Genomic DNA, 24,387 nt, shown 5'->3' on the forward strand with positions numbered 1-24,387 from the left:
TTAACTGCTTTAGGATAAAAATATATTACTTTTTTCACTTTACATTTAACTTTTAATCAAACAATGAATATGTTCATTACATTAATGAAATACATTGAATTGAGAAAATGAATAGTTCGTGTTTTTTTTTGTTTTTATTGGCGGTTATCGTCTACAGCGCTCCTTTCCTTTTTCTGTTATATATCCCATCCCCACACACTTACAATAAATTCGTTACTTTTTGTTTAAAATCCAAAATATTAAGTAGATATAATTTATATGGCAGAACAACGTTTGCCGGGTCAGCTAGTATATTAATATAATAATGTCGATTTTACACTAATCACTGTGGTTATAACTAGACAACTAAAGTTAAAAACACGAAATAGAGTTATTTTAATAAAATAATACATTAAATATGAATAATGTTATCTGTTTATCGTCATTTTTATATTTGACGAGAGAGTACAAATTCACTGTTTAGCTGTAGCATCTTTTTATTTTTTTATAGCATTTCACCGAAGCGCGACAAGCGACGCAGCGATTCGCCGTTACTTCACTCCACTATTGGCAACCCGTGATCAACTTCAGTGCCTAGCGTCAGCTCAACGGTGACAGACGTGTTACAGTGAGTCATTTATGTTGTTAATAACTCGTGTTTATTTAATTAACATATCGATTCAATTCTAACAAACAAACAAATAATTGTTTCACAGAGAGTTTATTAATTGATCGTAATTTTGTTATGTTTTGTTTATACCTTCGATTGTGTTATTTTATGTTAATTTTTCTTCGTATTTAAGAGATTTGAATGCATCATTGTATCCGGAGTCTGTTTTAGTGTTAAAAAGTAATTGTCTAAGTTTTCATTGACACAAATAATAGGAAGTAAACTTGATAACAATTTTTAAGAGAAATAATGATTGTTTTTGCATGCTTTTAATGTATAGTAATGCAATAGAGCTTAGTTTTTTTTGGAAATAACCTAACACTGGGTATAGCACTCGGATATGGAAATTAATTTTCGCATTTAATAGCCCAATTCTTGTGAAAGGTTATAGCTTTATATACAATTTCTTGACGACGACCGAGGGTTCGATACGCATATATAAACCAAAACTTTATTAAATAATAATTAATCAACAAATCAGCCTCGTTGGTCTAGTGGCTAGATGTAAGGCCGCAGTCCCGGAGGTCCTGCGTATAAATACCCTGGTCAGGCCCATAAAAAGTTATTGGGGTTTTTTTGTCAGAAAACTCTCAGCAGCAGCTCTGGAATTTAGAAGTATGTACTCTCCCGTGCCTCGGAAAGCGCGTAAAGACTTTAGTCCTGCGCCTGCACCTGTGTTTGCGCACACACTTGTGCACTATAATATCTTCGCAGTTGCCTAATCTCTTGAGATCGGACGCCGTGGCCGAAATCGGGAACTATAATTTCTTACCTTTTCTACTCGCTAGAGGTTGCTTTTGGAAGCGGTCAAAAACGATTTATTGTAACGTTTTTTTGAGTATATAGTCCGTAAGATGCCAACAGGGCTTTGTGCAAGCTTGTCTGGGTACGTACCACCCACTCATCAGATATTCTACCGCAAAACAGCACTACTTGTTATTGTTGTATTTCGGTTTGAAGGGTGAGTGAGCCAGTGTAATTACAGGCACAAGGGACATAAAATCTTAGTTCCCAAGGTTGATGGCGCATTTGATATGTAAGCGATGGTTGACATTTCTTACAATGCCAATGTCTATGGGCGTTTGGTGACCACTAAAAAACCCCGTTTTCACGTTAGTGGATAACAATTAAACAGATCGTGTCTTTAATTTTAATTCTTCATTAATGGAAAAACACACAGATTTACAAACAGATTGACGTAGTAGTGCTAGTAAGTTTTTAAAACAAATTTATTTTCACAGTTTTATAGCGATGTATATAAAGTCAGTTAGTATATTGGTGTTGTGTTCGCAATCTATATTGTATTTGTAGAACAATATTGGTTAATCAAGTCTGTCCAATTAAAAAAAAAGTTATTTATATGTCGTGCAATAAATTATTAAATAAATAAACTCGATTGTTTAAATCGAACCAAACAATAAAGCTCCCAGTGGTCATGTTATCTTCAACAATCGTCGTCATATTTCAGCCAATTTACGCATGACATTAATGACATAAAACACCTAAGCTTTCGTCATTTAAACACTCCGTTCATTGGTGAAGACCGTATGGAAAACCGTTCGGTAGTTTTTGAGTTTATCGCGTACAAACAGACAGATGCGGCTGAGAGACTTTGTTTTATAATATGTAGTTAGTGATTTTATTAAGGTTGGTACGACGACGGTAGTGCACATGTTAATAATAATCTTTATTTGAAAATATAAGCATTACAGTATTTACACCAAGTCGCTTATATCTACACTAATTACTAAACATTTTTTAATTATTCATACTAATTTAACATAACATACTACAAGGATAAATAAAATAAAATTTAGTAAAACAAAAATAGAATTAAAATTTGTAAACAAAATAAGCTTAAATCTATTTAGGAACCACAAAATTAATTTTTAAAATTCTGAAATATATAAATTTGTTTGAACATAGTATAAAAGGGATCATAAAATATGTCTACATCTCGATAACGTACGAAGTCATTTAAAAGTTTAACAGCCCTAGCAGTGGGGCTGTTGCTAGCTTGGGGAGTAAAGTACCATATATTTTACTGGTGGTAGGGCTTTGTGCAAGCTCGTCTGGGTAGGTACCACCCACTCATCAGATATTCTACCGCAAAACAGCAATACTTGATAGTGTTGTGTTCCGGTTTGAAGGGTGAGTGAGCCAGTGTAATTACAGGCACAAGGGACATAAAATCTTAGTTCCCAAGGTTGGTGGCGCATTGGCTATAAGCGATGGTTGACATTTCTTACAATGCCAATGTCTAAGGGCGTTTGGTGACCACTTACCATCAGGTGGCCCATATGCTCGTCCACCTTCCTATTCTGTAAAAAAAAAAAACAGACAGATGCGGCGGAAAGACTTTTGTTTTATAATATGTAGTTAATGATTTTATTAAGGTTGTTACGACGACGGTAGTGCACATGTTAAGTACCATATATAATATATATATATCTTTAGATACCAAAAAATAAATAAAATAATGGGTTTATGTTAAATAAATAATAAACAGAACTAAAAATAACTGTTATCCAAACGTATTCATCTAAAAATACAACTAAGACTGTAATGAACGATACGATGGGTTTACGACGCCATAAAATTCAACAAAACATCGTTCGCACATAATTTGTAACTTGCTACCTTTTTTTAAATTAAACATCTTGTTTTCTACAGTAGAAATTAAAATGGTAGCACTCACGTGTCAATTATTCTACTGTAAACAGCAATTAGTACTGTTTTGTTCTCGTTTGATGTGTGAGTGAACCGGCTTAATTACAACACAAGGGGTGTATCGGCGTTGTAATGGTTAATATTTCTTACTGCGCCAATGTTTTTAGACGGTGGACCATTTAACATTAGGTATGACATTTTATTAAAATTAGACAGACAGACCAAAATCATAATTGCTTTGGGTATGGTAGCGTATTGGTGGTGAGGCTTTGCAAGCGTCTGCTTAGGTATAACCCACTGATCACAGACACATATTCTACCAGGGTATTCCAAGGCGGATTGTTGGACATGTGTGATACATTTCCCCAATATGCAGGTTTCTTCACGGTATTTTATCGTCGCCTATGAATTAAAAACCCAAAATAAACAAATGAAAATTCCTTGATAATGTCCTGGTTTGAACCAACAATCTTCTATTAAGATTCACGTGCTGTAACTGCTGGACCATCTGCTTTTAACAGAGGCAATATAATAATAATAATATCCTGGGACATTTTTCATACACGGCCATCTGATCCCAAATTAAGCTTGTACAAAGCTTGTGCTATGGAAACCAGACAACTGATATACTACATATACTACTTTTCTTTTGTAAATACATACTTATATAGATAATTACACTAAGACTCAGGACAAACAGACATGTTTGTCCTGAGTCTAAAAGATAATAAATAAATAAATAAATAAATGTTATGCACACAAATGTCTGTCTTGGGTGGGAATCGAACCCACAACCTTCGGCGTGAAAGGCAAGTGTTCTACCAACCACGCCAACCGGCACAATAAAAATAATGCGATGATGTGATCCGACACGACCGGAAAGAATTTCAGCGCAAGATTAACAGCTCTACGTATTCTCTCACATTCATCATAACTTCGGCTTAAGAATTTATTGACAGAAACTTAACTACTTTTTTGCCTAATCCAGAGCTCGAACCCAGGACCTGCCCATAAGCTGGACGCTCGACAACGTACATATATACACAATTTACTTTTTAATACATAGTAGTCACGACCAACCCGCATTGGAGCAGCGTAATGGAATAAGCTCAAAAACCTTCTCCTCAAAAAAGGAGAGGATGCCTTAGCCCAGCAGTGGGACATTCACAGACTTTTACTGGTAGACACGACTATACTTATATTATAAATGAAAAATAACTCCATCTGTCTGTTACGCGAGCACGACTAAACAACTGAACCGATTTTGATAAAATTTGGTATGAAGCAAGCTCCGAGAAAGGACAAAGGCTAGAACATAGGCTTTTGCTTCCCCCCCCCCCCCCACCAATTAGCCGCGGGCGAACTACTATACCCTATTCCAATCGGAGTAGAATTATAGGTAAACAAACCGCAGATTTACAAATTGCACGATTTTCTAATTGTTCTGCTGTATTACGCTTGCTGCACTATAAACAGTTCTTGACTCATTTACCTTTATTTATAATACAATGCTATTCAACCTAACTAGTTATAACCACATTAATTTACTTTTCGAAATTCCCTTTACAACTTCGTGGACATTGAAAACACCATTTTTTCGCGAATCCATAGTGAATATCATAGATTATTCGAGATCTCGACCAATGGCATCGCGTCTATTGGTATCGGTGACCAATGATATCATTGTCAAAGTTGATTATTTGGGTTTACTCCTCTTGTGATAGGAATAGGCTATATATTAATGTATTAGACACACCCTTTATAATGGAGACGACATTTAACTATCCAAGAAGCTCTTAAATTAATGATGGGGTGGATATAGGGTTGCCAATACAAAAAAAAATAACAATTGTATTTTTAAGAAAATTAAACCATAGTGATTTGGTGATTTTGAAATGCTGTTATCGTATATACTTACTAATTTTCGCCCGCGGTTTTGTTCGTGTGTGATGGGGGGGGGGAAGTGTTAGGTATTCCGTCATGTGCCCCTAACAACGTGTACGCAAAATTCCGTTAGTAGTTAAGACGTGAAAGTGAAACAAATAAACAAACTAACATTCGCATTGGTAATATTAGTAAGGATTTCTTTATTAAAGAAATAAAGTCCTCAAAATGTCGCACTGCTGGACTAAGGTCTCTCTCTGAGGAGAAGGTTTGGAATTTATCCCTCCACGCTGCTCCTCTGCTGCTCCTGCTGCTGCTGAAATTATACGCATGCGGGCTGCCTCGAGATGTTTTCCTTCACCGACGAGCATGAGATGCTTATAAACACAAATTAAGCACATAGAAATTCAGTAATGCTCGGCTGGGTTTGAACCCGCGATCATTACTTAAGATTCGCGCGTTCTAACCACTGGACAATCTCGACTCGTAGTTTGTAGAAAGATGAATATGTTTTTATCAAAAGTCTTATAATAAGAACATCCTATATACTAGATATTACGAAAAAAAAGTGACAGCCCTATTCAAACAATCTATAATCCCCATGGATTTCACGCCCTATACGGCCTTGAGGTTCCCCATTGTGTTCTATATAACCCAGTGACTTTGAATCTAAAGTTGTTAAAAACAGAATAATAAATCATGTGACGTTTTTTGTGTAACGCCGAACTGATAAATTACTAAGCCAAACTATATAAAACTTATTATACATAAGTTTTTTAATTTTTTAAAAAACCAGCTTAAAGGACATTCGTATCAAGTTGAATCAGATTTTCAACATTTCACGTTTGCCTTTGCGTTTTTGTTTCCATGCATACGGGGTAATTTTACGTAATTTATGGCCAGTATTGATAAAAAAATGAAGTTACTCTGATTCAATAATATTAACCTAAATTAGGGACAAGACATATGACGTCATAATGATTTGTAAAACCGTACAGTACAGTAACAGTCTGTTAACGTCCCACTGCTGGGCTAAAGGCCACCACGCTGCTCCAATGCGGGTTGGTAGATTTATTGATAGAATGTCAATACATCCTAGACCGTGTCGCTTAATGCTTAACGCTTAATGCTTAAAATCAGGCAAGTCAACGGTCAAACGCTGGCCTATTAATTATAAAAAAAGACACATGCAGGTTTCCACACGATGTTTTCCTTCACCATCAAGCACGAGATGAATTATAATCACAAATTAAGCACATGAAAATTCAGTGGTGCTTGCCCGGGTTTGAACCCACGATCATCGGTTAAGATTCACGCGTTCTTACCACTGGGCCATTTTGGCTTATAAAATAAAACACCTATAAACTATTAATTACAAACTACAGCAATATATAGGCGTGAACACACTTCACGTAATATTGGAAAACTTTTGTGTACATTTCACCTGTGTGCATCACAAACGACATTATAGTATAATAGTACCCACCAGTAACCAGAGCAATCTTTAAGCTATTGGAGGCCCTGGGCACACCACGGTAATGATAAGATAAGGCCCCTATGAGTGTGACATTGAAATATTTTTTGCGGTAATAAATATGGGTTATCATTTGGTGATCCGGCAGGGATAGATATTGATGGCGGTGCCCTGGGCACGTGCCCGGTGGGAAAGCCGGGGCCTGCCAGTAACACGTTTTTGTAATATCTTAAATAAGCACAGTGCCCTGGATCTATTTGGTGATTCTTCAATTAAATTCAGCAAGAAAATGTGAAATGGCAAAATTATAGTTAAAGATTTTATTTTGTTTTTCGTCACTTAGAGATTTTTTTATTGAAATGTTAAGTTAGCCTGTAATTTTTTAGAATATTTATATATAAGCAAAAAGACAATGTTTTTCTTAAAACATAACGTTGGCTTCCTATTTGATAAAATAAAGAAAATATTATTGTTCTAACACTCATCAAAAAATTCTCATAAAAGATATTATATTTTTCTTTTCATGTTTTATTGTCTTAATTTTATATTTTTCCTGTTACTTTTTAATATCCATATAAAAATCTGAATGGAACTAGAGAATCTTCGTTATAACAAGTAATTTGATACAATAAGGTTTGTTATATAAAGGTTAGGTTGCTCTACGATTCGTTATGACTAGATAAAAAATCTTCTACGCTTACATAATTAATGATTTATTATTTCTCTTGCAATTGTAACTGTCAAACTAATAACAGTGACAAACAAAAGTGCTCACATTACTTGTCATCAAACAACGATTGTCTTACGAAAAATTTAACGTGTCTAAAACCTGTCTAGACATGAATTATTTAGGAATTGAGAGTGAATGATTGATTTGAAACATTATGTAAAGGTTATAATTTGACAAAAATCGTTAAATAGAGGTAACTAATACTTACTATTTATATATACTTTATTTACTTTACTTTAGGACTGCCTCATTGGTCTAGTGGCTTGATGTAAGGCCGCAGACCCGGAGGTTCTGGGTTCAATTCCCAGGTTGGGTCGATAAAAAGTTATTGGGTTTTTCTGTCAGAAAATTCTCAGTAGCAGCCCGGAGTCTGGAAGTTGGAAGTGTGTACACTCCCGTACCTCGGAAACCACGTAAAGCGGTTGGTCCTGCGCCTAAACTCGTTCCGGTCGTGTCGGATTGCCGTCCCATCGGATTATGAGAATTAGGGAATAGAGAGTGCATCTGTGTTTGCGCACACTCGTGCACTATAATATCTCCTGCGTAGTTGGCTAATCTCTCTTGAGATTGGCCGCCGTGGCCGAAATCGGTCTGGAGGACATTACTTACTTTACTTTACATCTGATCGCTGTTTTATTTGTCTTTATTTTGTTATTATATACTTTCTAGTAGTATTACCACTTTAACTTTCATTTTGTACTTCAATCTTGTGGGAAATTTATTTTTGTTTTATTTCATTATTCTTTTATGTCGTACCTAGTAGACCTATTAGTTTGTAAACTTTTAATTTGTAATTATTACTGTATGCCATGTTGGTGATCCTTAATAAATAAATAAATAATATTCTGTAATGGATGAAAATTAATTATAAAGAGGTTTCTGATAAATGTACTCGTAATGGACGGGTATATTTTGCATTGGTTCTTACTGAGGAAAAATAACTCATTTTACATTGTATATGATATTCCCCTTAATAGATAAGGAATCTAGTCTTAAGTTATAATAATAATATCCTGGGACATTATTCACACAAGGCCATCTGATCCCAATCTAAGCAGAGCTTGTACTATGGAAATCAGACAACTGATATACTACATATACTACTTTTCTTTTGTAAATACATACTTAAATAGATAATAACACCTAAACAGGACAAACAGACATGTTTATACACATAAATGTCTGTGCTGGGTGGGAATTGAACCAATACGACGCGAAAGGCAAGTCTCTATCAACCACGTCAACCGGCTCGTCGAATGTGTTAGGATTTTTTTGTTTTAAATGTTATATTGGTGTAATTAATCCTGGAGAATATTAACAAAAACAAAAATAGGATTACACTTGATTTAAAATTGCGTTTAGTAACGCAACTGCACGCGTTAACCCTTATCAATTGCTTGTAATTCTTATCAGTTACAAGTACTTCAGACAAATAGACTTAGCTTAAATTATTTAGTCTGAAATCGAGATATATTCAGTTTGAACGTGTATTTGAGTTGTTAATGGAAATACAATATGGTTGAGGTAAAAAGAAATATTAACGTAACATGTAATCCCACTGTTGGGCTAAAGGTCCTCTCAATACTTAAATTCGATTTGGTGGATATACTGCATGGATAGTAGTTCAGCTTGCGACTAAATCGCTGAAAATCTGATCCTGTCACTGTGACAGTTAATGTCATCTTTACGTAAATGTTGACAACCCTGCGCCCTGACATAAGGCTTGTATTTATTTCGATCTCATAGCACAGTTTCCAAAACACAGTATTCACTGAACTATAATAACTTCCAAAATGTTTGATTAAACATAGCCGTCCTCTTCTTTCGAATGTCAAATCAATGACGACAAAAAGAGACGAATCATTGTTTAACTTGACATCCGCTGCATTTCTTTTCAAATCGAAAGAGAAGTGTTTGAAGGAAAAAATGACAATGAATCGTCTATTTCTGTCATCATTGATTTGATAATCGAAAGAAGAAGACAGCTATGTTTAATCAATCACACCCAACACTTTTGTATGTTCTTAATATCAAATTAAGCTATTAACATTAGTGTTTCCATTTCAGATAATGCCTGAAGTACATCCCGCTTTCGTGAACTCGGGCAAGAAGTCTGGTATTGAAATATGGAGAGTTGAGGTGAGTGGATAAACGACAAAGAGAGACATACATTTCATAAATCATCTCGTGATCTAGTATGGATAATATCTTGGGAAAACTTGGTTCGGATTTTACATAATGGTTGGTAACTCCTACAAACATTGGCGGTGTAAGAATTATTAACCATCCCTAACATCGCCAATACACCAACCTTGGAAACTAAGATGTACTTCCATTGTACCTGTATATACACTGACTCACCATTCAAATGAGCAACAATACTAATTGCTGTTTGCCGTAGAATATCTAAAGAGTGGGTGGTCAAACCCTACCCAGACGAGACGAAAAACCTTACCACCAAGTAAAATTGTGATACCTGATGATAAATAAGCTAGCTAAATATCTGTGAAAACTTCTTCAGGCGCGTTGCGCTGGTTTATCGTTGGGGATAGACTCGTGGCTTTGCGTCACCGACATGCTAATATTAATATAATGAAATCGTTGAAAGTACAAATAATTTAAGTATGGCGGAAATTAATGAGAATAATAAAGATTGAAATTTATGTAACAGTATATACAAATAATATATGTGTGTTTTAACTATTATTTATTTTAATTAAGCTGTATTAATATTTTGTATTGAGTTTGCGACATTTTTTTTTATAGAATAGGAAGGTGGACGAGCATATGCCATTATGTCGTTGAAGTCAACAACCAAGGCATATATCGTAATATTGTACCCACCTGATGGTAAGTGGTCACCAAACGCCCTTAGACATTGGCATTGTAAGAAATGTCAACCATCGCTTATAGCCAATGCGCCACCAGCCTTGGGAACTAAGATTTTATGTCCCTTTAATTACAGGCATGTAATTACACTGGCTCACTCACCCTTCAAACCAGAACACAACAATATCAAGTATTGCTGTTTTGCGGTAGAATATCTGATGAGTGGGTGGTATGATAAAAAGGGATAGAATTATTACTTGGAGTGCCAATGGATGTGAAAATTGGGCGAATATTATATATAACAGTTTTAAGTTTTCACTTCTATTGTCCGTCCGTATGACTGCCTGTTTTTTATTCGATAACGCTTCTAACTGTTATTTCTGTGGAATGAAAACAGTGTCTAGTGACAATAATCAGAAATGGTACCTAGTTCTTCCCACCCCCGCTACTACACGCTGACACTAGTTATTATTATAATTCAAAAACAAAAACCGATCACATTTTTCCTGTTCGATTAGACGCAAATATTTATCGTCATACAATTAATATATAAAAGTTGATATCGTTATTATTTTTATGGCATCGATAAGCGATTACTAAATGTTATATTGTGAAGGCTAATTTTTATATAATATACTTCTCGTGCAAAATTTAAGTCTAATTCTAAAATGGACTAAGGTAAGGTAAGGTATTGAGATGGCCAAGTGGTAAGAACGTGTGAATCTTAACCGATGACCGATCAACCCGGGCGAGCACTACTGAATTTTCATGTGCTTAATTTGTGTTTATGATTCATCTCGTGCTTGACGGCGAAGGAAAACATCGTGATGAAACCTGCATGTGTCTAATTTCTCTGAAATTCTGCCACATGTGTATTCCACCAACCCGCATTGTAGCAGCGTGGTGGAGTTCAATTTCATTGTGTGAAGCCTGTGAATTCACATTCACAGGCCGTTACGAAAGTAAGATAAGATATTAGTCGAGCCGTTTTCGCGTGATTGAGTAACAAGCAACCGGACAATCAAAATATTTGTTTATTTTATTTCTTTCTTTATTCCTCCTGTATTTGAAAAAGGCTCATATTCGCTTTCTGCCTTGTTCTATAACAAAATACTTCAATTATTTATTGCTTAAGCATCTGGTAATTTAAAAAAAATACTTAAGTCTTATAACTCGATAATAGACAGATGATAGATGTAGTTAGTAGGTGGGCTTTGTGCAAGCCCGTCTGGGTAGGTACCACAAACTCATCAGATATTCTACCGCAAAACAGCAATACTTGATATTGTTGTGTTCCGGTTTGAAGGGTGAGTGAGCCAGTGTAATTACAGGCACAAGGGACATAACATCTTAGTTCCCATGTTTGGTGGCGCATTGGTGATGTAAGGAATGCTTAATATTTCTTACATCGCCAATGTCTATCTGCCGATTACAATTTCTTAAATATATCAAAATACTTGTCTAATACATAAAAAAAAACAAAAAAATATATAAGCAATGCAATATTTTTCATTCAAAAAATTGCGGTTTTAAAAAACAAAAAGTAAGGATTGATTATATATATATATATATATATATATATATATATATATATATATATATATATATATATATATATAGTGAAGACCAAATCCTCATCTATAGTAATATTATAAAATCGAAAGTAATTGTCTTTCTGTTACGGTTACACAAAACACTGAACCGATTTTGATGAAATTTGGTAAATATATTTTATAACCCTCCCCCAACACTTATCTAACATGTAGACAAAGCCATGAGCGAACACTCGTTTAATATATTTGTATCACTGTCTTTCATCTTGCAATCCAGAGGAAGTATAAATTTTAACTGGACACTAAATTCCACACTAAAATAGTTTCGCTATGTCGTAATTCTGTTCTGGTATTTTCAATAACAAGAAACATTGTTAAATAGCAGAATTATTATCTGGGTACGAATATCACAATAACTTTACTGGTGGTAGAGCTTTGTGCAAGCTCATCTGGGTAGGTACCACCCACTCATCAGATATTCTACCGCAAAACAGCAGTACTTGGTACTGTTGTGTTCCGGTTTGAAGGGTGAGTAAACCAGTGTAATTACATACACAAGGGACATAACATCTTAGTTGCCAAGGTTGGTGACGCATTGGTGATGTAAGCGATGGTTAACATTTCTTACAATGCCAATGTCTATGGACGTTGTTGACCACTTACCATCAGGTGTCCCATATGCTCGTCCGCCTTCCTATTCTTAAAAAAAAAACTCGCTGAACAGCAATATTTAGGAACAATTTTCTTGTCCCGTTGGTTCGACTGGTTGACTAGGGCTGATTATTTTTCGCCCAGAAATACGCAATTGCGTTTCAAAGGGGGAAATGCTGCTAGCATTCTTGCCTTCATTCCACGCGGTCACGATTTGTACAGTAGCCATTTTTAATTTTTATTTGTTTATATTTTAGGCTTTAATGTAAATAATTCTGTATTAAAAGTGTTATTGTTACTTAGTTTTTTTTCTTTCCAATGAATTATGGCAAGGCCAGTTTTAAGGGAGTTACTAATATTACAGTTTACCTCTAAGCTACGAGGCGCCTAGGGGCCCGACCAGCGGGAAGTCCTACCCAGCCAAAAATAATATAATTTTAATCTAACCTCTTCAGAATGGGGCGATCTCAAATGACATCTCAAATGTCCGGGCTTCCAAATAAGTTACAGCTTGTGTTAGGAGTGAGACGGCAATATCCCAAGAGATCAAGATCGAACCTGTGCCTATATATCGTAAACCATTGCCCTATTAACCCTTATGTTATTATGTATAATATATATTATTTTAAACTAGGTAGAGAGACTGACTAATCCATCTGATGGTGAGTGGGTAGGTATCATCAGACGGGCTTGCACAAAGCCCAACAGTAACAGCCTGTTAATGTCCCACTGCTGGGCTAAGGCCTCCTCCCCCTTTTTGAGGAGAAGGTTTGGAGCTTATTCCACCATGCTGCTCCAATGCAGGTGGAATACACATGTGACAGAATTTCGGTGCAATAAGACACGAGCAGGTTTTCTCACGATGTTTTCCTTCTCCGAAAAGAACGAGATGAATTATAAACAGAAATTAAGCACATGAAAATTCAGAGGTGCCTGCCCGGGTTTGAACCCCCGATCATCGGTTAAGATTCACGCGTTCTTACCATCTCGCCCCTTACAAAGCCCTACCAATATAAAATTTACATTAAACTTTTCGTTTTCAGGACTTCGAGCCAGTCCCGGTGCCTTCTCATCAATACGGAAACTTCTACAGTGGAGATTCCTACATCGTGCTAAAGGTAAGTGCTCACCTTTGTGCCCACCGCTGGGCAAATGTCTTCTGTTCAAAGAACAAAATTTGTTTTACGTTTATATGGAAAATTTTCCAATTTATGTATAAAAACTGCTTTGACCTTGCATTCAAATATCTTAGAGGAAAATCATGAATGAGTTGTTTTAGTACCAATGTTTTCTATCACTATATATTTAACTCTGAACTGTCTGTCTGCTCGCAATAACATCAAAAATTAAAGAAACTATTTTCATACGGTTTTCATCAATGAATGGACATATTAATTAAGGTTTTGGTGTATAATTCGTTAAAGTTTTGTGAAATATGACGATGATTTTGGAAGATGACGGAACATTATGGCGGGTGGGAGCTTTACTAGCGTGTGCCGCGCAAATAAATCGTATAATGTACTAATATTTTAAATGCGAAAGTAAGTTTGTCTGGTACACTTTCACGGGTATAACACTGAAACGATTTTGATTAAACTACTACTTTTTTATATCTAACTCCCTCAAACACGGAAAAAGCCGCGGCCGAAAATAGTTATGACTCTTATTTTTTTAAAAAGTTAGATATTTTTATCGTTTATTATCAATATATATTCCCAGCAAATAAATTATATATATGAGACGACGCCATCGTAAGTATGTCAGTAATCAGTCGATAACAAGTACATTGGCGGTAATTGAAGGCATCTGTTTCATCTCGCGTTACATTAAGATCTTAATGATTAAACAGACTTGTATCTCTCAATGTTTATTTAAAAACATTTCAATAAAGTATTAATTTTATGGTTGATTGAAGATTGTCTGGTGGTTATAAGGCAGATCCTGACCTTCTAGGTTCAAACTCCAGGTTGATAAAAATTTATTGGGTTTTGTCAAAAAATTCTCCCATGCCTCGGTAAGCACTTAAAGCTGTCTTGCGCTTGAATTAGGCATGCGTCCGATATATCAAAACGAATTCAAAATCCGATTACAAATACAAATCGATTCGTATCGATTTCACAAAATACTGATTACAAAAATCGACCTAGTCGAACCAAACGCCAGCGGTCTATAGATCGATACCACTAAAAGATTTTGAATCGACAAATAAAATCATTGGATATTACCAAACGAATTGTGTATGGTATCCAAACGCAAACTGATTGTTGCGTACTATGAAATTCGCTTTTTCTCCTTCTAACCAATTGGAACAAAGCGGAATAAAAAGGATAGCGCGAATTTTGCGATTTCAATTTGTTGGTTCTGCTATGGAAATCTATTACACAATTATCGACCTTACTATCAAGTACATAAAGACTATATTTGCCTGCGCGCAAGCGATTTGGTGAGGCTAGGCGTTACCGAAATCGGATATCTAAAATCGGATTTTGAAATCGATTTGTAAATTTGAAATCGGATAAATATCAGTTTGCGTTAAAAACCAAAAAACGCCCATGTCTAGCTTGAACTCTTTCCGGTCGTGTCGGTTTGTAGTCCCATTGGATTATGAGAGAGCACCTGTATTCCCTTCCGAAGGAAGAAGTTATGTCCCTTGTGCCTGTAGTTACTCTGGCTCACTCACCCTTCAAACCGGAACACAATAATACTAAGTGCTGCTTAGCGGTAGACGAGTGGGTGGCACCTACCCAGACGGTGTACCGCCTAGTGTATTCAATACAGTTCAATGGTCCGCATGTAAATGTTCATTAAAACAATATATTGGCATGGTGGTTTAGACTTCACACCATCCTCAACAATGAGAGGTCTTAGCCCAACGGTGGTTTTTTAATATTCATTTTATGTGTTTTTAATTCCTTTTTCAGACCACCGGAACATCTTCACTTTCATGGCATGTTCACTTTTGGCTGGGATCAAAAACAAGCCAGGATGAGGCTGGTGCCGCCGCGATACTCTCTGTGAACCTCGACGATGAACAATTCCACGGGGATGCTGTCCAGCATAGAGAAACTCAGGGCTACGAGTCGATGCAGTTTTTGGGGTACTTCGAACCAGGTAGCGATTTACTTAGGATTTTGAACCGAGTGGGTAAATCGCGTTGATCGCGAGTTTTGGGGCAAGTTGGGGCAAACCCAAGCAAGCACCGCTGTTTTTTCATGTGCTTAATTTGTGTTTTTTTTTTATAATTCATCTCGTGCTTGAAGGTGATGGAAAACATCTCGAGGATACTAGCATGTGTCTAACTTCACTGAAATTCGGCGACAAACCCTTATTAGAGCTGCGTGGTAGAAAAACTCCAAGCATATAAAAGGGATAGAAGGTTAGGCTGTTTCCAGCAGCGGGAATATTTATAGATTGTTAATTTTTTAATATTTTCAGCCATTCGTTACTTGGAAGGCGGCCATGCTTCCGGGTTTAACCACGTGACCGTAAACGCGGGCGCGGAGAAGAGGCTCTTCCAGATCAAGGGCAAACGTAATGTCAGAGTGAGACAGGTAATACACGTGAAACGCGTTAGAGCAAGATAATATTTTATTTTATTAAGCACAGTAACAACAGAATCAAAGCTAATCAACCCGGCTTCGCATTGGTTGATAAGAAGGAAAAATTATTTTGTATAGGATTTGGGTAAAATCCGTTCTTAGTGAGCGTCTACGTCAGAACTTTACGTTAGAACCGATTGACTTGAAATTTGTCAGTTACTCACTGACAAATTTCAAGTCAATCGGGCGGATAGTTTAGATCTTGTGATCAGTGACATTTCGCTTATATATACATATATAAATAACTAATAAATAAGACATAATTTAACGCAACTTAACCAGAAATTAGAATATTTATATTATACGTAATATTTTACACAAGCCTCCACAATGCCTAATAGCTCTGCACGCATTACAGATATCTTAGTATCTACTCTAAGTTGACAGCTAGTATTTTAATTTAAACTTTAGTTTCAGTAGTCGAAATCTCTAAACCTATATCTAATAAGTGGACCATAGTATTTAATGCCGATTGTAGTTTCTCGGAGCTTTCTGTCAAACTATTACATAACACAGTAACACAGTAACAGCCTGTTAATGTCCCACTGCTGGGCTAAGGCTTCCTCTCCCTTTTGAGGAGAAGGTTTGGAGCTTATTCCACCACGCTGCTCCAATGCGGGTTGGTAGAATACACATGTGGCAGAATTTCAATGAAATTAGACACATGCAGGTTTCCTCACGATGTTTTCCTTCACCGTTAAGCACGAGATGAATTATAAACACAAATTAAGCACATGAAAATTCAGTGGTGCTTGCCCGGGTTTGAACCCACGATCATCGGTTAAGATTCACGCGTTCTTACCACTAGTTATCAAAAAATCATCAGCGTTTTGTAATAGAGAGACTAGGCTGATATTTTTGCAAATTTTATAAGTCACAATATTAAATAATAAAGACGCTAATGGGTCTCCTTGCGCTAATTCTAGGCTGGTATTTCTTGTCATAGCGTTTCCGTCTAACCGAATTTTTAGAATTCTATGGTTTAAAAAATTCCACAGATAAGTGCACAGTTTTGACCCTTCACCCAACCTATCTAGAATCGAAATAAGAGAACTAATATTGACATTGTTGTATGCATTATGGATGTCAATAAAGTACGCGATTGTTGGCTTAATTTTAGAAAACCAAATTAAAATTTTAGTTATAAAGTAAGACAGGTTATCTGCACACTAATATGATTTCCTAAATCCAGTAGTATTCATCAAAAAAATGTTATTCTTTTCGCAAAACCGTTCCAATCGCTTATTAAGAATACTGTGAAAAATTTTTCATAAGCAAGACATTAAGGCAATTGGGCGTAATGATGAAGTAGATTCTGAATCTCTACCTGCTTTCCAAATAGGGATGACGATAATATTTTTCCACTGCCTAGGAACAAAGCCTTTCTCATAAAACAAATTATAAAGGGTTGTTAATATATGTTTACTATATTTTGGAAGATGTTTTATTATTAGATATGTAATTTCATCATCGCAAGATGATGTATTTTTAGATGGAATACAGTTTTCTAGCTCAGTCAGATTTTGGAACTTATTTTATTATTATGAGAATGTACCGCAGGGCACATAGGAGAAGCATAATCGGGTGTTAAGCTACGCAAAAATTTGTTTGCCAGATTTCCATTTATTTGTTGTTTAGGAGACTTATAGCCTAGTACTTATAACTCTGTAGATGTAGTTTTTTGATACAGACAAGCAAAAATTTTGAAAACAATAATTACATTGAGAATTACGCATTAAGTTTTGTGCAGAGTTAATTTTTTCTTTCAATATATCCAAATTACGTGATTGGATTACGACGTTGTGATAAAGCTAAACGTTTTTCAGCCACTGCTCTAGATAAATGCTGATTCCAGTACCGTTTGGGGGATACAAGAAGGGTTTTGATTAAATCTTATTAAAGGGATAGATATTTCTGCTGCCAAATTTATGTAATCTACGAAGTCTTTTTGGGGGTCATTAATCCAAGAAAAATTATTGAACAAGATTTCAAGTATCTGCGTGTATAAGTACCAATCAGCCAATTTAAAGTTTCTTTTATGTATGGATGAATATGAATGCCTGAAATTGGTTGAGATTTTAATAACCCTGTGGTCACTGCCCAATTTTTCATTATGTACTGAGTAACTGAATTTAAGCGCAATATCAGAGGTTACTAAGGAAATATCTGAGGAGAATTCTTGATGCGGTCGTTTAAGGTCACAAGCTGATTGTCAGAAAGTACATCGAATATTTGTAAACCTCTTTGGTCAGTTTTTTGTGACCAGTTAGTTTGATGCCCATTAAAGTCTCCAATTATAATAGTCCTACAGTTAGCTATGGAGAAAATGGAGCCTCAAACATGAGTAGTGATTCGGGCTGAAGATGGGCAATAAACTGAAATTATATTATCAAAGTCTCCACAATCTGGATTGACGAATTAGTCTGCCGTACTTTGCATACCTGTGATTTGATGGACTTATTTACAATTATAGCTATTCCCCATATGAGTCATCACGATCACAGCGGCGTATGAACAGTATCATTAATATTGGATATTTTTAATAATTTTTGAAGTTTTTTTTAACTATATTTATATTTAAAATTAGCATATTGGGCGTGCATGTTTGACGTTTAACGCACGTTAAGCGGATACTTATTACATATGGATGTGTCTTCTTTTGAATCTCAAATCAATAATGACAGAAATAGAGAAACACTTACTAGTGTTTATTTAAGTGTTTAAACACTGTCTAGTTTAACTAAACGGACGCTAAGCAAAGTATTGATGACGTTGATATTTTTCCCAAGGTTGGTGACGCTTAGACGATGTAAGTAATGGTTAATATTATATAATTTCCAATGTCTATGGGCAGTAGTGACCACCTTGTATCCAAATTGCCCGACCTATATAATAATACGAAAAATAAATTATTAATTCGGTTTTATCTCATTTTGTAATCGCTTCCAAATTTCAATATAATAAAGTAATAGCCAGGTCCATTATATATATTATATAATAGCCGAGAAGGCCCAGTGGTAAGAACGCGTGAATTTTAACCGATGATCGTGGGTTCAAACCCGGGCAAGCACCACTGAATTTTCATGTGCTTAATTTGTGATATAATTCATCTCGTGCTTTACGGTGAAGGAAAACATCGTGAGGAAACCTGCATGTGTCTAATTTCACTGAAATTCTGCCACATGTGTATTCCATCAACCCGCATTGGAGCAGCGTGGTGGAATAAGCTCCAAACCTTCTCCTCAAAAATAGGAGAGGAGGCCTTTAGCCCAGCAGTGGGACATTCACAAGCTGTTACGGTTACGGTCAGGTCCATTTTCCAAGGTCATCTATGACGTCACAAAATGTATAAAAATAATTTTTACCCAAACATTACTTTACATTTTTTTATTAATTTAATATTTCCATAGCATCAGTTTTCAACCTAGTGCTGGATTATTTCCAGGTGGAAACGTCAGTGTCATCTATGAACAAAGGGGACTGTTTCATTCTGGATGTGGACCATGATATCATGGTGTATGTCGGTGAGAAGGCGAAGAGCGTTGAGCGCCTCAAGGCCATATCGGTAGCCAATCAGATAAGAGATCAAGACCACAGCGGGCGTGGCAATATTGAAATTATTGGTAAGTTGTTTTTAGGCGATTTCGAAAGAGAAATTTAGTCAGTTGATCAACGAAATTAAGTTTCTTGTAGAAATTTGATCTAAGCCTATTTTATTATTATTTTTTTTATTTTTTTTATTTATTACATGATTCCAGATCCTTTCTCGAACGAAGGTGATGTAAACAAATTCTTCACGGCTCTCGGATCTGGGGACCAGGATTCGGTTTCAGACGCGGAAGAAGGTGGCGATGATGAGGTGAGGGAATTGGAAAATCCATACGATTGAATCATTTATTTATTAATACTTAAAAGCAAATCACGAATATTTTTTACTTTGTGGTAGGGCTTTGTGCAAGCCTGTCTGGGTAGGTACCACCCACTCATCAGATATTCTACCGCAAAACAGCAGTACTTAATATTGTTGTGATCCAGGTTGAAGGGTAAGTAAGCCAGTGACGATGTAAGAAATGGTTAATATTTTTTACATCACCAAAGTGTAAGTATTGCGATTTGGCCTTTGAATATGTGATGATGCGATGGTACCTAACCAGAGACCTATCCAGGGCTTGGACAAAGCTCTACCACCAAGTCGTATGATGTCATGTAATGCTTAAGTGACGCAAAATAAATTGAGATGCAGATGCCCACGATTTTCTTTTTTTTTTACAGGACTTTGAACGCGGCGCCTCCAAAGAGGTCACATTGTGCGAAGTGTCCGACAGTTCAGGATCACTTGAAATTAAGAAGCTGTCCGGACCGTACACCAAGGAACAATTAGACACGAAGGTAAATAAGTTGAGCGGTAACGTAATAGCCTGCAAATACCCACTGTATGTCCCACTGCTGGGCTTAAGGCCTCATTTAAGCATCACAAATTCAATTTAAGGACAAGAAGATCAGTTTTGCTCGGGTTTGAAGTTAAAATCTTCATTTAAGGTTCTCGTGTTCAAACCACTGTTTCAATATATGTGGGATAGAATCTCCCATTTTTCATTCTCACAACCAAGGTGTGGACTTTCCTTCCGCCGTTTGTGTTTCCTGAGCATTACAATCAGGGTATCTTCAAGGTAAGACTGAATAGCTTCTAGGCAAGTGCATTCCATTTTACACTGGTGAAAACATCAGACCTGGATGTGTTGGATGAAAATATCTATCGGGGAAGCTCTGCATTGTAGGAGATTATGCCCAGCCGTGGGACATGAACAGGCTGTTTATATATCAGAGATAAAGTTGTCTTATACAATTGAGCCGGTTGGCGTGGTTGGTAGAACACTTGCCTTTCACGCCGATGGTTGTGGATTCGATTCCCACCCAGGACAGACATTTGTGTGCATAAACTTGTCTGTTTGTCCTGAGTCTGGGTGTAGTTATCTATATAAATATGTATTTACAAAATAAAGTAGTATATGTAGTATATCAGTTGTCTGGTTTCCATAGCACAAGCTTTGTACAAGCTTAATTTGGGATCAGATGGCCGTGTGTGAAAAATGTCCCAGGATATTATTATTATTATTATAATTACTATAAAAAAATATATTGTTTTTTTTCAGGAGTGCTATATCCTAGACACGGGCAGCAGCATTTATGTCTGGATTGGAAGAGAGGCGAATGGAAGGGTAAATATGTAGAGTTTTTAAAAATTCATTAACACGACAATGCCGTGTTGAAATTCCTTAATAGTTTTCTACGTCATCGACACTTCAATATGAAATGGATAGAACTATAAATGAAATGGATAGACACTTCAATATGAATGAAAGGGATAGCTATACCCGCTAAGCAATGTTCTAGGTTCTAAGAGTTAAGCTTGCTATCACGTCATCATATGTTGTTTTATCATCATCACATCATAGTGTTGGGTATATCGGCAATAATAACGTCTTCCAGACTGATTTCGGCCACGGTGGCCAATCTCAAGAGAGATTAGCCAACTGCGCAGGAGATCTTATAGTGCACAAGTGTGTGCGCAAACACAGGTGCACTCTCTATTCCCTAACTCTCATAATCTGGGATTGAATGGGATGGGACGGCAATGCGACACGACCGGAAAGATTTCAGGCGCAGGACCAACGGCTATACGTGCTTTCCGAGGCATTTAGAGAATTTGAAAAAAAACTGAGAATTTTCTCACAGAAAAACCCGATCACGTTTTATTGGTCCGACTTTGGATTTGAACCAAGGACCTCCGGGTGTGCGGCCTTACATCAAGCCACTAGACCAACGAGGAAGTCATATATACATATATATGGTATATTGCTACATATATAAGAATTATTTTACTTGTTTTGAATTCACAAGTGTTTAATGTATGTCCTGTAGATGGGCCTTTTCTAATTAATAAGACGAGCGGTTAGCGTGGTTAGTTAATGCTTTCACGCCGAAGGTTGTGGGTTCGATTCCCACCCAGGACAGATATTTGTGTGCATGAACATGTCTGTTTGTCCTGAGTCTGAGTGTAATTATCTATATAAGTATGTATTTACAAAAGAAAAGTAGTATATGTAGTATATCAGTTGTCTGGTTTCCATAGCACAAGCTTTGTACAAGCTTAATTTGGGATCAGATGGCCGTGTGTGAAAAAAAATATGTCCCAGGATATTATTATTATTATTATTATTATATGATTAATTTCATAGCTGTTTTTCATGTGTTTATATTAATGTTTAGGAGAAATCTGAAGCTATGAAGAAGGCGCAAAATTACCTTGAAGCGAACAATTACCCTGCTTGGGTGAGTCGAATTATGTATTTTTTTCTTTTTTTTCACGCAATAACTACAGATTCGATTAATTTTAAACATTTTTATTATTTAAGTTTTGGGAGGGCAATGTTTAATAGTATGATAATATATTGTGTATATTTTATATATGATGTATAGCTTAATATGCGTATTTTTTTATAGAATAGGAGGGGGGAAGATCATATGGGCCGCATATCATATGGAGTGTAGGTAGGCGGACGAGCCTATGGGCCACCTGATGATAAGCGGCCACCAACGCCCATAGACATTAGAATTGTAAAAAATGTTAACCCTCGCTTACATAGGCAATGCGTCACCAACTTTGGGACCTAAGATTTTATGTCCCTTGTGCCTGAAATCACACTGGCTCACTCGCTCTTCAGACCAGAACACAGCAATACCAAGTACTGCTGTTTTGCGGTAGAATATCTAATGAGTCATCAATCAGTCAGATATATAATGCCCAAACGCTATTGAAATAAACGTTGACAAAACAATTACCGATACGCAAAAAAATAAAAGATTTGTAGCGACAGCATCATTTTATATATATAGCATATCTATGTAGATGATTGACCTTTTAAAATTTTATGTTTAACAATTACAGGGGAAAATAATGACAACAGCTGTCCTTTTTTTGCGGTTAAATTGTCACAGAGTATATTAATCCATATGAAAATAAATAACATTAATTTTAATAATTGGTGATAAATATTGCCTAACATTTTGAAATTCGAACCGGTAGTTTTTATGTTATAATAAGAACGCGTGAATCTTAACCGATGATCGTGGGTTCGAACCCGGGCAAGCACCACTGAATTTTCATGTGCTTAATTTGTGATTATAATTCATCTCGTGCTTTAAGGTGAAGGAAAACATCGTGAGGAAACCTGCATGTGTCTAATTTCACTGCAATTCTGTCACATGTTTATTCCACCAACTGGCATTAGAGCAGCGTGGTGGTTCAATAATATAAGCTCCAAACCTTCTCCTCAAAAAGGGAGCGGAGGCCTTATTAGCCCAGCAGTGGGACATTCACACGCTTTTACCTATATAAAATAATAACTGACTATATCAACTCACAGCCCCTACTGGTACTATGAATACTTTTCATACAAGTAACGAGTAGGTTAGCGCTAAGGATTTTTGAAAATATAACCCCTAAGGTGATGATAGAGGGGATGAAATTTGGATAATGGGTTTTTATCAATTCCGAATTATGACGCGAGCATAGCGATTAATAAAATATGACAAAAAAAATAATATCACTTTATTTATATAATAATATTATATACTAAAATCTTTTTCGAAACGCGCGGCGTCTTCTGGTATAAGTTTTTTGTATATTGGTTAGTAATTTATAAGTTAGGCGTTACAAAAGTGTTCATTTACTATTTGATTAAATACGACAAATTTATTAATATGTGTTTTTTTCCAGGTACATATATCGAAGGTCGTAGCGGGCATCGAACCGACTGCCTTCAAGCAACACTTTCAAGACTGGAACTGAATTTGACATGATTTGATTATTAATTTCAAGTTTTTTTTTTTTTAATGACAATATAATTTATATTTAAATTGCACAAAATAATATTAAAAAAAAATCTTTTTATTTCATTTTTTTAAATAAGGAATTACTAATATTCCTATTTACCCCTCCAATTAAGCGTACAGCTTGTGTTAAGAGTGGGGACTTCAATAGCTCAAGGTCGGAATCGAACCCACGATTTACATCGCTGCAAAATTATACACTTATTTTTCTTCTCAATTGATACGCTCTTGGCAGAGACTGGTCATCATGAAGTAGTTTCTGATATTACTCACTTCATGTTACACCGCCTCCCCCTATCAGCTGTTACCATAGTTAAGCCAATGGTCAGCCCACCGCATCGTGGACCGAGTTCAGGACCGTATCTATATAATCATCTAAATCTCTGAAGCTGTCCAATTTTTAACTTTGCTTTGTTCCTATAAACTTGCAACCATCATCATTTCACAGGCTATCA

General features: G+C 36.0%; 2 protein-coding genes across 3 annotated transcripts in view; both read left to right on the plus strand.

The window, feature by feature from the left end:
• LOC126779989 (L-dopachrome tautomerase yellow-f2-like) overlaps positions 1–24,387 on the plus strand; it is a 158,161-nt gene that overhangs the window by 69,466 nt on the left and 64,308 nt on the right. The gene's annotated exons all lie outside the window — the stretch shown is intronic.
• LOC126780045 (gelsolin-like) lies at positions 491–23,978 on the plus strand. Of its 2 annotated transcripts, none has more exons than XM_050504300.1 (11): positions 491–607; positions 9,475–9,546; positions 13,484–13,558; positions 15,362–15,551; positions 15,876–15,991; positions 19,485–19,662; positions 19,798–19,898; positions 20,312–20,428; positions 21,193–21,258; positions 22,310–22,372; positions 23,820–23,978. In XM_050504300.1, exons 2-11 carry the CDS (start codon positions 9,478–9,480, stop codon positions 23,889–23,891), a joined length of 1,047 nt encoding a protein of 348 aa, XP_050360257.1. In that variant the 5' UTR covers positions 491–607; positions 9,475–9,477; the 3' UTR covers positions 23,892–23,978. The 2 variants fall into 2 exon arrangements, with proteins under 2 accessions (XP_050360257.1, XP_050360256.1); XM_050504299.1 differs by lacking the exon at positions 491–607 and adding an exon at positions 8,878–8,931.

This window comes from Nymphalis io, chromosome 30 (assembly GCF_905147045.1).
Source record: "Nymphalis io chromosome 30, ilAglIoxx1.1, whole genome shotgun sequence".
NCBI classification, from domain to species: domain Eukaryota; kingdom Metazoa; phylum Arthropoda; class Insecta; order Lepidoptera; family Nymphalidae; genus Nymphalis; species Nymphalis io.

What these genes read in the sequence shown, in the direction of transcription:
- LOC126780045 (XM_050504299.1), top strand. An exon ending in TTGAAATATGGAGAGTTGAG is followed by an intron (nt 9,547 to 13,483) that starts GTGAGTGGATAA and finishes TTTCGTTTTCAG; the next exon opens with GACTTCGAGCCAGTCCCGGT. An exon ending in TGGCAATATTGAAATTATTG is followed by an intron (nt 19,663 to 19,797) that starts GTAAGTTGTTTT and finishes ACATGATTCCAG; the next exon opens with ATCCTTTCTCGAACGAAGGT.